General features: G+C 35.6%; 2 protein-coding genes across 2 annotated transcripts; both read right to left on the reverse strand.

Moving 5' to 3' along the window:
- Positions 1-142: 142 nt before the first annotated feature.
- LOC143562109 (annexin D5-like) lies at positions 143-2,970 on the reverse strand. The gene is made up of 6 exons (XM_077050016.1): positions 2,786-2,970; positions 2,561-2,706; positions 954-1,172; positions 642-881; positions 495-572; positions 143-412 (listed from the first exon to the last, which is right to left on the reverse strand). The coding sequence occupies exons 1-6, from the start codon at positions 2,859-2,861 to the stop codon at positions 209-211; spliced, it is 963 nt and encodes a 320-aa protein (XP_076906131.1). The 5' UTR covers positions 2,862-2,970; the 3' UTR covers positions 143-208.
- A 4,466-nt stretch (positions 2,971-7,436) lies between these two features.
- LOC143562128 (IQ domain-containing protein IQM2-like) lies at positions 7,437-8,910 on the reverse strand. The gene is made up of 4 exons (XM_077050028.1): positions 8,749-8,910; positions 8,362-8,601; positions 8,146-8,247; positions 7,437-8,039 (listed from the first exon to the last, which is right to left on the reverse strand). Exons 1-4 carry the CDS (start codon positions 8,908-8,910, stop codon positions 7,437-7,439), a joined length of 1,107 nt encoding a protein of 368 aa, XP_076906143.1.
- Between the last annotated feature and the right edge of the window lie 4,586 nt (positions 8,911-13,496).

Raw genomic sequence — 13,496 nt, forward strand, 5'->3', positions numbered from 1 at the left:
CTGCATTCATTTTATTCATTCTAAAATATATAAAATTTGGAAGAAAATATTGTGTTACTCTCTTTTGTGATTTCTTGCAATATATATTTGAATAGATCTATGACTTAAAAACTAAACAAGCGGTGTTCATAGATTCAAAAACACAAATCACAACCCTAAATTATACGACAAATTAAAACAAAGTACAACTCAAGAACGATCCCCAATCTTAAAGATTTGGGCCAAGAAGCGAGAGAAGAAAAGAGCGATAATGGCCAGATGTGTCAGAGTGAACTGCGTCTTTCAAACTCTTCTTGTACTTTTTGTGGTATTCGGCCTTTATGTGTTGCATATCGATTTCAGTTCTTGTCACAATCACTCTTATAAGTGTTGTGTCATTTGTCCCTAAGCCTTTCATTGACTTATATAACACCTATAGTTATTTCAAACCGCATATAAGTATGACAGGATCATGTTATAACGTTAAAAATAATTGTGGTTATTTAAGATTTCACCTTGGCAAAATACTTTTCGGGATTTTCAGCACATTGTAAGATTGTCAAAAGTGCGTGCTCGAATAAACCTGAAGTTTCCTTCTTGATAGCATGCAAAATGGTCAAGAAAATGTTTTTAGCAAAAAATCTTGGAAGCAAACTTAAGGCAAAGTTGGTTTTTTTTTTGATAACCTTTTTTAGTGATCCACCATACATGTCATGGTAACATGTGTTTATAGCAACCAAATGTGCTCTATTTCTTTCACTGAAAATTTGCACGAAAACCTTTTCGTCAGTTCCTAGTTTCTTTTCACCAGCTTTATACAAAGCTTTTGCATCATTTGCGGCCATTTCCATGTCGACTTCCATGCTTTCATCACGCGGTTTGCTTAAAAAAGCAAGCAAAATCTGCCCGAAAAGATCATATTTAAGTTAAGTTACATTATATGCAAATGTGGTAATATTTTGTTAAGATTCGACCTTTTGGTGATCCCCCAAAGCTTGTTGTTCAATGCCATGTTCAAGATAAGTTCCAAAAGTCGAGTGGTAAACTTGCTTAAGAACTTGAAGTTGCGAAGAAGTTCGAGAGCATATGACTTCGGTTACAGCTCCAAGATTTATAAACCCTGTGTAGAGTGCTTCCTTTAATATAGTTGCATCCCTTTCTACTAGATCATGCATCCAAAGCAAAAGTGCAGTCTATGACATGATTTTAAAAGTTAATGCTAGAGGTGCACAAATCGGATTTTCTGGTACCCGGTTCCAGGTATGGAACCGGATTCGGATATTGCCGGGTATTAGAAAATCAGGTAATGGCCATACCTAGGTCAAGTTCGGGTCAGGGTATTGTCTCTTCAACCATACCATATGCATCGGATTCGGGTCGGGTGTAGAACCGAGTATTTGAATACCCTATTTCCGGGTATTGAAAAAATTATCTATATTTGGGTATTTTTCGGGTATAGATTGGGTTTTTAAGGGGCTGCACTTTTTGGGTGTATTTTTCGGGTATATTTCAGGTGTTTTTCTCAAGCATTTGAAAAACCTGGTTCCCGGTATGGAACAAGTTCTGGTTTTCGGGGATTACCGGGTACATATCGGGTCCGATCTGAGTATGAGTATGGATAAGGTCGTGTACAGGTTCAGGTATTATAAAACCCATATATATATAAAAAATTAACGGGATATTTTTTTTCGGGTCCAATTCCGAGTTAGGGTTTTTTAACACCTCTTGTTAAAGCCATGTTTTCCAAATTTAAATTTATTTTCATGTAGGGCCGGCCCAGGGCCGGCTCTGAGAAAGCAAAAAAAAAAAAAATCAACCGAAGGCGAAATTTTTTTTTATCTTAAGTAAAAGAAGTATTTTGTTGTCTTTAAACAATTTAAATTTTATATGGGTTTACTTGGTTATAATTTGGGTTGTGTAAAAACTTTTCTATCAAAAAAAGATTAAACATGTGTCAAATGGGACTTGAACCCATAACATTTTTGTTAGAAGTAATACACTTTGCCACTAGACCAAACTATTGGTTATGTAATATAGGTTTAAAGATTAAATATACATACTGTATTGTATAAAAATACAATATAATTCAAAAAAAAAAATCCTGGCCTAGCCTGTGGCCCTCGACCACCTTGCCTCACCCCAAGGCCGGCCCTGGCCGGCCACTATTATTACATGTAAAGCTAGTGCTTCATATTCTAAAATCGTAGGGCCTCATTTTAAAGTGAAATTAGTTATTTGTTACGCCCGTCTAAACTCAAGCTCAACACGTTTAATTCATGAGAGCTCGAGCTCTATTTCTAAAGATCCAATTCGGCTCGTAAATTATTTAGTTATTTTTATAACCTAATAAATATTGCATAGATATGTATTTAATATATTAAATAAAAATTATATAAATTATATGTTCGTTTAGGTTCACGAGCCTCCTCGAGCCTGATAAGTGAAACTCAAACTTAGACTTGAACTCATCTGATTTTTTAGTGAGACAATCTCAAGTAGCTTAGAAGCTGCTCGAATTATATACAACATAAGTCAATTATTCCCATGACCTTAAAATTTACAAAAATCAAAATTAGCATACCTCTAACTTGCCGCTAAGTTCGGAAGCCAAACGTTTAAGGAGATCTTCATGATACATTGTCTCGTATTCTTGTCGGATATATGCCCGTTGTGTTGCATCTCGATGAGCAAGAATTCCAATCACTGCCTCAGTGTCACACCCTAATCCTGATTCATTTTGTTTAAAAAACAAAACAATCAGCAAAAGAAAAAAAGAAACAAAAACATATGTTGATTAACTTTTAACCTTTGAAAGCTTTATATAACTGAATTGCGTCGTCCCGGGGTGAAACCGGCGTCGGAGGAACAGTTAGAGTAGCCATATGATCGATCAGTGGTTTAGACTTAGAGAGAAAAATAATGAGGAATTAAATGGAAAATGAGATGATCAAATATTCAAATTATGGGTGTTGTTATAAACATGTTTTTTTTTTGTTTTCTATTGGACGTAGACCTGTTAAAGTTATAAGTCGTCTAAAAAGTTATAAACAGCATGCATGAAAGAAAAAGATTGGTTTAACTTTTCATCTTATCGTCACCTTTTTCTTCATAGTGGATTAGTGACACTAGCCCACTAAGCTATTAACAGTACAATCACTTATTTATGTCGAGTTGACGGAGACACCAATTTTAAGAAGTGGATAGAGAAGTTATGTGACCAAGAGTGGCGGGTTTAATAACTGGGCTAAAAGTTTCAACATAATCGAGACCGGGACGGTGGTGAAAAGCTTTCGCTACTAAACAAGCCTTTAAACGATCAACTTCATCGTTGGGTTTGAATTTAGTTAAGAAAACCCATTTGATTCGGGTGGAACAAGAGACCAAGTGTCATTATGTTGTAGGGCGATTAACAATACAATCAGTTCCCGCTTAGAAGTTTGAATAACAAGTCAAATCATTATTTTTAGATAATATTTCATAGTAATATTTCATAGTTATTAGTTTTCTTTTATTGTGTATTAGAGGAGTGCCTGTGCGATGCTACGGGAACATATATCGTTGATGTTGATAATGATCAGGTTTCAATTTTTAGTGGTTCTGGTTTGGTTTCGATGACTAGAACTCGTGGAACTTGACTAGTGCTGTAAAGAAGCCGAGTCGAGTCGAGTCGAGCCAGTGTGCTCGAACTCGAACTTAATTGAGCTGGCTTGGCTCAAGCTTGTCGAGCCGGGCTCCTTTAAAATTTTTTTTAACTTTTTTAATTTTTTTTTTAATTTTTTATTTTATATTTTACAATTTTTTATATATAAAAGACAAAAATTATAACTTTAACATACATATTATATAAAATTATAAGGAATTAATAACGTTATATGTTTTATTTTAGTTATTCTTTTATAAGGTTTTAGGTATCGAGTGGCATAATATATGTATAATTTTTATTTATTTATTTGTTTCTTAGTATGCTATTATTATATATAGATATTAAAATTTATAGTTTAATCTAAACAAGCCGAGTTAACAAGCCGAGCCATGAGCCGAGCTCATCAAGAAAAGGATAATTATTCAAGATGTATCAATTTGTATTTTCTTATGTCGTTTGGTTAGAATCGAGCTTTTTTTAGCCGATAATTTTTCAAGCTATTTTCAAGCAAAACGCGGGCTTTTTGAACAGCTCTAAACGTGACAAACCACCCATTCAAGAACTACAAAAGGTCAAGTCAGTGAGATGTACACATGAGAGAGAGACAGTGAAACACCTACTTTTGAGGTTCCATGATCTCTATATATGTATCATCATTGTTTCAAAAGTGTTCATGGTCTTGTTTAGTTGGTTTTTATGGAAATTCTAAACTGAACCGCCAACTATGATTTCGTATAATAGCTTACCAAATGGTAGGCTTGCTTGGGTCAGATGGACAAGCCAAAACGGTTCATTTAGCTCTTTGGACAGTCATTAATTCTTATACCAGATTATTAATTAATCTATGTTACATTTTAAATTTTATGAATTAAATACATATGATATATGCATGACTACTTAATCTAAACAAAAAATGGAAAAAAGAAACTAATTAAGGTATATGGTAGATTGGTTTACACAATCGGTTCTAAGTTCTAAATCATGAATCAAACCGTTAAGTTGGGTATTTAAGTTGTGAAACAAACTATTAAACCCACTTTTTAAGCCGTTAGTCGAACCGTATAAATCTAAAAACCGGCTGATTAACTTCACATTAAACCAGTATGATCTAAACTTGACCAACATGTTTAAATTGTTGGGCTTAGTATCAAGATGTGCATCTAGTCAGTCAGTTTAAAGTGGATGAGGATAAGAATCTTCCTGATCACAATTATCAATAATTAATTATTCCATAGTTAATATATCTACCATGCATAGTTGTATACATGCATGAACTAATAAAATTAAACAAAATCACAAATACATAATATATTAATCATAGTACCTTAATGTTTTTTGTCATCATCTTCTTGTCTGTTCTTTGAACAATGATCTCAAACTCAAGAAACACCATGATCATAAAACCATTTGATTATATTGTATTAATTGACATTGTTACTTCAAATAATTCCAAAGCTTCATCTTAAAGTTTTATAATTGTAATTATTAGCTTTTCTTATTTTGAATCACTAAATTTCCAATATTATAACTGTGTCAAGTTGAATACATTTTGATTCAAGTAAACATTGCCACATAAGCAGTCTACACTCACTCGATAATGCTTAAGTGTATTTAGTTCTTTTGTCCTCCACAGTCATTGCGTCTAGATCATGTTTGCAATATTTGAGGTCCGGTGATCTTATGAACTTATCATCTATATGTCAAGCCCGCGGCCTATGTCGGAATGCCTAGAGTGTTACATTTACTATTATTAGTCTATTACATACATTAGTAAACATTTTAAATTTGTTGCATTTAAAGATTATGGTTTTTATATGCTGCACACTTCTATAAAACAAGTTCAATAGTTTTTTTCTTTTCTCTCTCAATTTTTTTAGGGTTAACCCTACTAAAAACAAGATTCAAATACATGCATGACATGCTAATACACAAAGTTATATATGGTCATGTAGATTAATTAATTAATTAGAATAAACATTAAGGAAATTTTTTAAACTTAAACAAATATATGCAAGTGGGAATCAAATTTCTTGATTGAATCACCAATGTGAAAGAATTATGTTTCACTCATGGAAACCTTTAAAGGTGAAGCAATGGTAAGCCCCAAATTCGTTTCTAGCCAAGGTTTTAGATTTAAATCACGCATCGGCTAGTTCCTAGCTGCATAGCTTCTTGAATGTCACTTGCTCAGCACAAGTTTATGATTTATCTGATTCTTTTAGTTAGCAGGGTACGTATAGTCAAGATCGCTAAATGAGAGTGATAAAATCATATTAATATATCTTAATTGGTAAAGGTAGCTACAATCACAAAATGATATAATTCATAAGGTTGACCAATCACACGATGTCACTTGACGACCTATTTATTTTAATAACTTTTGTATTTTCTAGTTTACATTTTTGTTTATAGCCCGTGAACTTCAATAAAATTATTTTTATTTTCCTTATTTGACGACTACGCCAAATGCCAGTATTTAACTAACAATGTCACAACGCGTATGTAAATCCCTATAGATTATTAAAATAATGGTTGTGCATCTCAATCACATGTGGTCACCATGTTCCCTTGTAGATGGTACCAAGGACATTAGAACTGCCAAATCTATATGATTAAACAACTTCATATACCATAATACTACTGTAACAAAACCTAGGGCCAAAACAAAGAATATTGGATTCTCATGAATCTTTGTTTCATTCCATGCATACTTACCATTCTTTTAAATATTTGCTCTCGTTTTCATAACTCGAACGACTAAGTTTATAGAATTTAACAGTGTCCGTGTCTGACAAGTTGCTAACTCTACAATCAAGAAATACGCAATATACCTTGGAATAAATAATTTTCCTTTATTAAAAATGAAACTTTTATATATAATTTTCATGGTTTCAATAAACAAATAAGACCTCCATTTCCCCATAAAATGATAAAATCCAAGTAAGCTCAAAGCTAAGCATTGTTACCTAAAACTTTGACTAATCAAGAGTCAAAGTCTTTCCATTTTAATAAAAAAAATAATCAAATATTATATCAAAATTCCAGCAAAATTTCTGCAATTACGCGTTTGAAGATATAAATGCTATAGTGACAACTATGAGAAAGTGTACGGTCTGAAAGTACACCCATCCGTGCATAAAGTACAACCAAGACACTAGTATTGTCAAACAAATTAAATGAACATTCTACATTTTATTATTCAAATGTAAAATAAAATTATTATCATTAAAGAATACACGAGGGTGATGGTGGAAGACCAGATGAATATGTTGTTTTTACTAGTTGGATTTGTTGAACTGAACGTGTTTTATCACCGCATTGGCGTGCTTCCTAACGAGTGTTCACATGTGTTGGCCTTAGGTGAGGGTTTTTCCCGGTCAAAATCGGTTCGAACCCGCTTAACCGAACCAAAACCGGGCAAAAACAGATCCAAACCGAAATCGTAACCAGGTCAAGAAATCAATCATAAATCTGTTTTGACTTTTGTTGACCAAATCAAACCGGTTTTAGGTTTTAAATTGGTTTGTGCACCTGTACTATAAAGTCAAACAAATCAAATGAATATTATGTTTTATTCAACTGTAAAAAATAATTATTATCATTAATGAATGAATATTGAATACACATGTAACATCTACAATTTTATCTCCCACCTATATATTTATATAAGTAAAAAAAAATAAAAAAACTAAAGTTGTATACATGTTTGAATCTTTGATACTTTGATCATGTTAACTTTAAAAAGAATGAATGAAATAAATCACTAATCTCCTATGTTAATCTCATATCTACCCTAAAAAAAATAATAATTTAATCAAAAAATCATTTGACTTGGGGAAGAACTTGTTCTATAAGGTCCACAATTTCTTGAAAAAAAACTCTTATTAATATTCTTGTGGCTGCAAGGGGCACTTTCGGGAGATAAATTTGCTTGCTCCAATGCATGTGACTGCATCTCAGTAGGGTAGTCTCTCAAACACCCTATGCGGGGCCCGGCTCCCGTGCTCCACTTGCACGACAGCTGGCGTCCCAGTTGAAAAGAGTTTGTTCCTTTATGCGAACCTATTCTTTTCAAGATTGACTTTTTAGGGACTGTTTTGTCTAAACTCGGCTCGTCTTCGTCATCTGACACGTCATGTGCTGACGTGGCGTCATCGTCAGCGTGATTCTTGGTGTCGAGAGTGGTTAGTTTCCTGCTTGATGAACGAGAAAGTCTCGATTTTTTTGGCGAGTCCAGGGGTAAATTGGTAATTTGTTTCATGACAAGTGTCACTTTTGAGATGTGATCGACTAAAGGCATGTCTTCTGTATCTAAGCGTTCCTTTTCGCTCACGTCGTCTTCTGACGAGTGAGTTCTTACATGAAGGCTAACGCCTTGCTTGTTAAGAGACTCGTTATCATCTTCATCTGAATTCGTCTGATAATAATAATAATAATAATAAAAAATTTAATAATTAATAAAATATTTTTATCTTTTATCAATTAAAGAAAAGTAAAAAACTTTAGAATCTTATTTTTTTTACCTTAACATAAGTAGTATCCACATCATTATCTTGCAGAAACGAAACAAAATCTTGAAAATTTTCTTGTGTGGGACGATAATGCCCGCTATGAGGCCAAATCGCCTGTTAAATGATCACAAATCACAATATTATTAGCATAAATTTACAAAAAAATATATATATAAAAAATAAAAAAATTATATACCAAATTACCTATATATATCAAATTAAAATTACCTTTAAAACGCCTTTCTCAGAAACCAATCTCCCGGCTGCTAATGTGGCACCGCCAGCTAAAAAAATCGAATGTTGAAATAAGCCTTTCTTTTTTACTCCAACATATAAAGTTCTAGACGTACTTAAAACAAAAATCCATTTAGAACCCGTTGATGATCCGGTCGTGTCTACATATTCTCCTGTTTGTTTATATAAAAGCTTCCCGTCCTCTATTGCAACCTCATATTCCCTCCTCTCCATCTGTTAAAAATATATAAAAAAACAAATCTTTAAATAATTGTTCGTTTGTTAAAAAAACGAAAGTTTAGTATATTAAAAAAATACTGCTCTTTGCTCATCTCCGGCCATCTATAGCCTTTCTCCGGCCAGCCCGCTTTTCCGGCGAACCTTTTCAGCCGCTTTCAAGCAAATCCGGTGAGTCGCGGTTTTCCGGTGAGCCAGATTCCAGAGAACTGTTGCTGTTACAAGCTGCCACTGCCGTCTCTGCTGTTCTCCGCCGTCCGCCGCCGCCGTTCGCCTGCCGGAACAGTTGGATCTCCATTGTGTCATCTCTAGTTCTTCTCGTTAGCCTTTGGTGTCTTCCCGGTTTGTGTATAACCGAGGTATATCGACAAAACACCCTATGGTTTATTATTATTTATGTTATTCGTGCTCGTACGCGTTTGTAATCGGATCCGGGTTCGGTTTTCGTTTTGGTTCGTTTTAACTCGTTATATCCGCTGCGTTTTATAACTCGTTCATATACTCGTTTATTAATAATGATTAACAACTATTGAAACGATTCTTTTAACTAAAACGGGTTCAAATATAATAACCGTTTTCGTTCCGAACCACCGTTGAAACCCCAACAGTGGTATCAGAGCCGCGGTTACAACGTACGAGTCGATACCGGTTCGCTTAAACCGGATTTACATCTTAAACTTTAAATCGTTTAAAGTTTTGATCTAGATTTATTTTCGGGTGATTTTGAGTTGGTCAAAATTTTGTTTATTTTATTTGACCAAGTCAAAACGACCCGAAATTTTATTTATTGTGAATATGTAAATCCGGCCCCGACCTATGTGTTTGTTTGGTTGTGTTTGGTGTTTGAGCTTGTTTTGGCCATATGGTTGGTTCAAAAGTTGTAAAAAGGTTATTATTTAATTTTCGGTTTTCTTTTGCCATTAAGATGGTTCAAATTTGTAATAGGACATATTAATGTTAGTTTATAAATTTGTAATTAAGAAGACGCGAAGATAACCGAGGACGAGCTCGAGGACCATTTTGGAGTTAGTGGGAGTTCGGGCAATACGACGGGATGCACGGCGTAGTCCATCCTTGTGGTTGTTTGTGTTGTGACCCCTTGACCCGGTCGGTCTCCCTAATTGGCTCTAGCGAGACCGATCAACTTTTGGCATAAAGGATTTACATATTTTTGTTATTTGCTATTTGTGGTTGCTTGGTTTGATTATAATAGGATTATAATATCACCAACCTAATACCAAATAAATTGGAAAATAAACATTTTATTAACCGATTTTGTTTTGCAAATTAAAAGCGTTTTGATTTCCAAAACTAATAAGTTATTATAACTTAAAATTGGTTAGTCGTATCGCTACAAACTTAGTTTTAATAGGTTATTTAAAATTAAGTGTCCTGAGAGATGAAATGGTTCATCTATGCGTCGCGGTAATAAATACAGTAAAATTTGACTTTTACTCTATTTGGTAATTTTAAAATTTATCCCAATTTAAAACCAATAGTTTATGCCAATCCTACTACTAGTCACACTTGAGGCATACTGCGAAATTTCGAGTGTTTGGAGCTACAGCACCGCACTTGTTTTCTAGCCTATCCCATCAAGGTGAAAGCGCTTCGTTGACACATCCGGCCCTTTCTCACGTCACGGTACTAGGACAACTATTATTTTACTCTCCTGTTACGTGCTAAAGCTGTCTGGAGACTTAAAGTGGGCAAATATGAGGCTAAACGTATCTATACAGACAATCGTTGTCTCTATAGGCCTCATAACCGAGAGTTGTGCTCTATTCACAATTGACAATCGTTGTCGGTCTGCCTAACCACTTATTAATGTTGTTTGCTACAGCTGCCTTTAATAACTGGAAGCCAGATTCTCATACTCCTAATTTATTAATGTTATTGGGTCATTAATAATAGGACTACAGCGTCGAAAATACTAATTAAATTTACTTTTGCTTAATTAATCAGATGTCGTCAAACGAATACTCACCCTACGCCCTTAAGACTATCCTTGAGAAGGATAAACTGAACGGTACCAACTTCATCGAATGGCACCACAACTTGAGACTTGTTCTGACCATGGCAAAGCGCCTGTATGTTCTCGATGGACCAGTTCCAACCGAGCTTGAAAACAACACAGCCGCTGCACGAAAAGTTCTTGACAAGCATAAGGATGACTCGGCTGAGGTCTCCTATATTATGCTAGCCACCAAGACTTTGGTGCCTATGAGATGCTTGAGCAACTCAAGGGCATGTTCCAGAAACAAAGCCGTCAAGAACGTTTCGACCCCATGAAACAACTCATCAGTTACAAGATGGCAGAGGGGTCTCCCGTCAGTGCTCATGTTCTTAAGATGAAGGGGCACATCGATCAGCTCAAGAAACTTGATTATCCCATGCCCGATGAGATGGCATCGGATTTCATTCTCAACTCTCTCTCCAACTCATACGACCAGTTCGTAATGAATTTCAACATGAATGGTTGGGTGAAGACAGTGTCGGAGCTTCATAAAATGCTCAAGACGGTTGAGATGAACATTCCTTCTATGACCAATTAAGTTCTGATGATTCAATCTGCTAGTGTCAAAAAGCCAAAACCAAAGAATCGGGGTTTTAAGGGAAAAGGCAAGAAGAAAGTTACTGTTGCTGCCAATGTTGCCACCAACACTAACAAGGTAGTTGCAAAGAAAAAGCCGCCGCCCTTTGAGGAGCGCAAGTGCTACAAATGCAACCAAATGGGACACTGGATGAGAAACTGCCCCGAGTACCTTGCTGAAACCAAAAAGAAGAGAGCCAATGGTGAAGGCTCTTCTGGAGGTATTTCCATATACGTTATTGAACTTTTCACTGTCTCTAGCAACACATGGGTATTTGATACCGGATGTGGTTACCACATCGTTAATGTCTTGCAGGAGCCTGAGAAGTGGAAGAAACTGAAAAAGGCAGCATGGAACTCATCGTTGGAGATGGGAAGAGAGTACCAGTTCTGGCAACCGGAGTATTTCATTTTACTTGTCCATCTGGCCTAGTTTTTCCTTTAAATAATTGTTTGTATGCTCCTGGCTTGACCAGAAACATCATTTCAGTTTCGTTATTATTTGAACAAGGATTTAAGTATGTTCTTAATGGCATGGCTATTTCTGCTTACTTAAATGATATCTTTTATTTTAAGGCTAAACCTCGAAATGGTATTTATGAGATTGATGTTCAACCTGACAATAACGTATATCATCTTTCAAATCGTATCAAGACTAGTGTCAATGATACTTTTCTATGGCATTGCCGACTTGGCCACATAAGCAAGGCAAGAGTTAAAAGACTCCAATCTGAAGGTATTCTTGAATACACAGGACAGACTCTTTTAACACTTGTGAATCTTGCTTAGCTGGCAAACTCGCCAAAGACTCCTTCACTAATAAAAGTGAACGAGCAAGTGATCTGTTAGGACTCTATACTGATGTATGTGGACCTTTCAGAACCATGACTAGAAACCATGAAACTTTTGAAATGTTCAAAGAGTTTTTAAGCGAAGTGGAAAAACAACTTGATAAAACCATTAAGATACTTCGATCAGATCGAGGTGGAGAGTATCTTAGCACAGAGTTCATCACTCATCTAAAAGAGCATGGAATTGTTTCACAGCTCACTCCACCTGGCACACCCCAACTTAATGGCGTGAGCAAGAGGAGAAATCAAACATGGCTAAACATGGTTCGATCGATGATGTGTAGAACTAACTTGCCTCACTCCTTTTGGGGTTACGCCCTTATGACCGCCGCCCGCATTGTCAATCTAGCTCCAACTAAGAAGATAGACAAAACACCATATGAGATATGGCATAAAGGAAAGAAACCCAAATTGTCTTATCTTAGAGTATGGAGATGTGATGCTTATATCACAAGTGAGTCTGATGACAAACTTGATCCCCGCGACGAAAAAGTTATTTTCGACGGATACTATTACAAGAGCGGTTATTACTTCTTTCATCCTGATACAAATACGATTTCTGTCAGGAGGAAAGGCTACTTCCTTGAAGAAGAATTTCTTAGTCAAGGAACTAGAAGTAACATTGTCGATCTTGAAGAAATTCAAGAACCACAACCAACTGCTGAGGAAGTTGGAGAGTCTGATCAACAAGTTGTTGTTGCTGACACATCAAACGTGAACACAAGCGTTCGCAGAAGTTGTAGGACTCCCGTACCAAATTCTAGATACTTATGTCATCTAGATGATCCTGAAGTCTTATTAGTAGCCGAATCTGAGGACGAGCCTACTAACTACAAGTTTGCTATCTTGGATCCGGAATCCAAGAAATGGCAAGATGCCATGAACGCTGAGATGCAATCCATGCATGATAACCAAGTTTGGAACTTGGTTGAGCTACCCCCGATAGTCGGGAAGTAGGGAGCAAATGGATTTTCAAGAGAAAAACCGATATGCATGGAAATGTGCAAACCTATAAGGCACGGCTAGTCGCGAAAGGTTTAACTCAAACTCAAGGTGTTGACTATGATGAAACCTTTTCGCCCGTTGCTATGACTAAGTCAATTAGGATATTGCTTGCCATTGCTGCATACTATGACTATGAGATATGGCAAATGGATGTCAAAACCGCTTTTCTTAATGGGCATCTTTTTGTAAGATGTCTATATGGTTCAGCCTGAAGGTTTTGTCGATCCAAAATATCCTAATAGGGTTTGCAAATTGAACAAGTCCATTTATGGGCTTAAGCAAGCATCTCGAAGTTGGAATCTTCACTTTGATGAGAAAATCAAAGAGTTTGGTTTTGTCAAAAATGAAGATGAGCCTTGTGTTTACAGAAAGGCTAGTGGGAGCACTATATCATTCCTCATGTTGTAAGTGGATGATATACTGATCATTGGGAACAACATTCC

Source organism: Bidens hawaiensis, unplaced genomic scaffold (assembly GCF_021521415.1).
Source record: "Bidens hawaiensis isolate Kalapana, Puna unplaced genomic scaffold, B.hawaiensis_p1.1 tig00020911_1, whole genome shotgun sequence".
Classification (NCBI taxonomy): Eukaryota; Viridiplantae; Streptophyta; class Magnoliopsida; order Asterales; family Asteraceae; genus Bidens; species Bidens hawaiensis.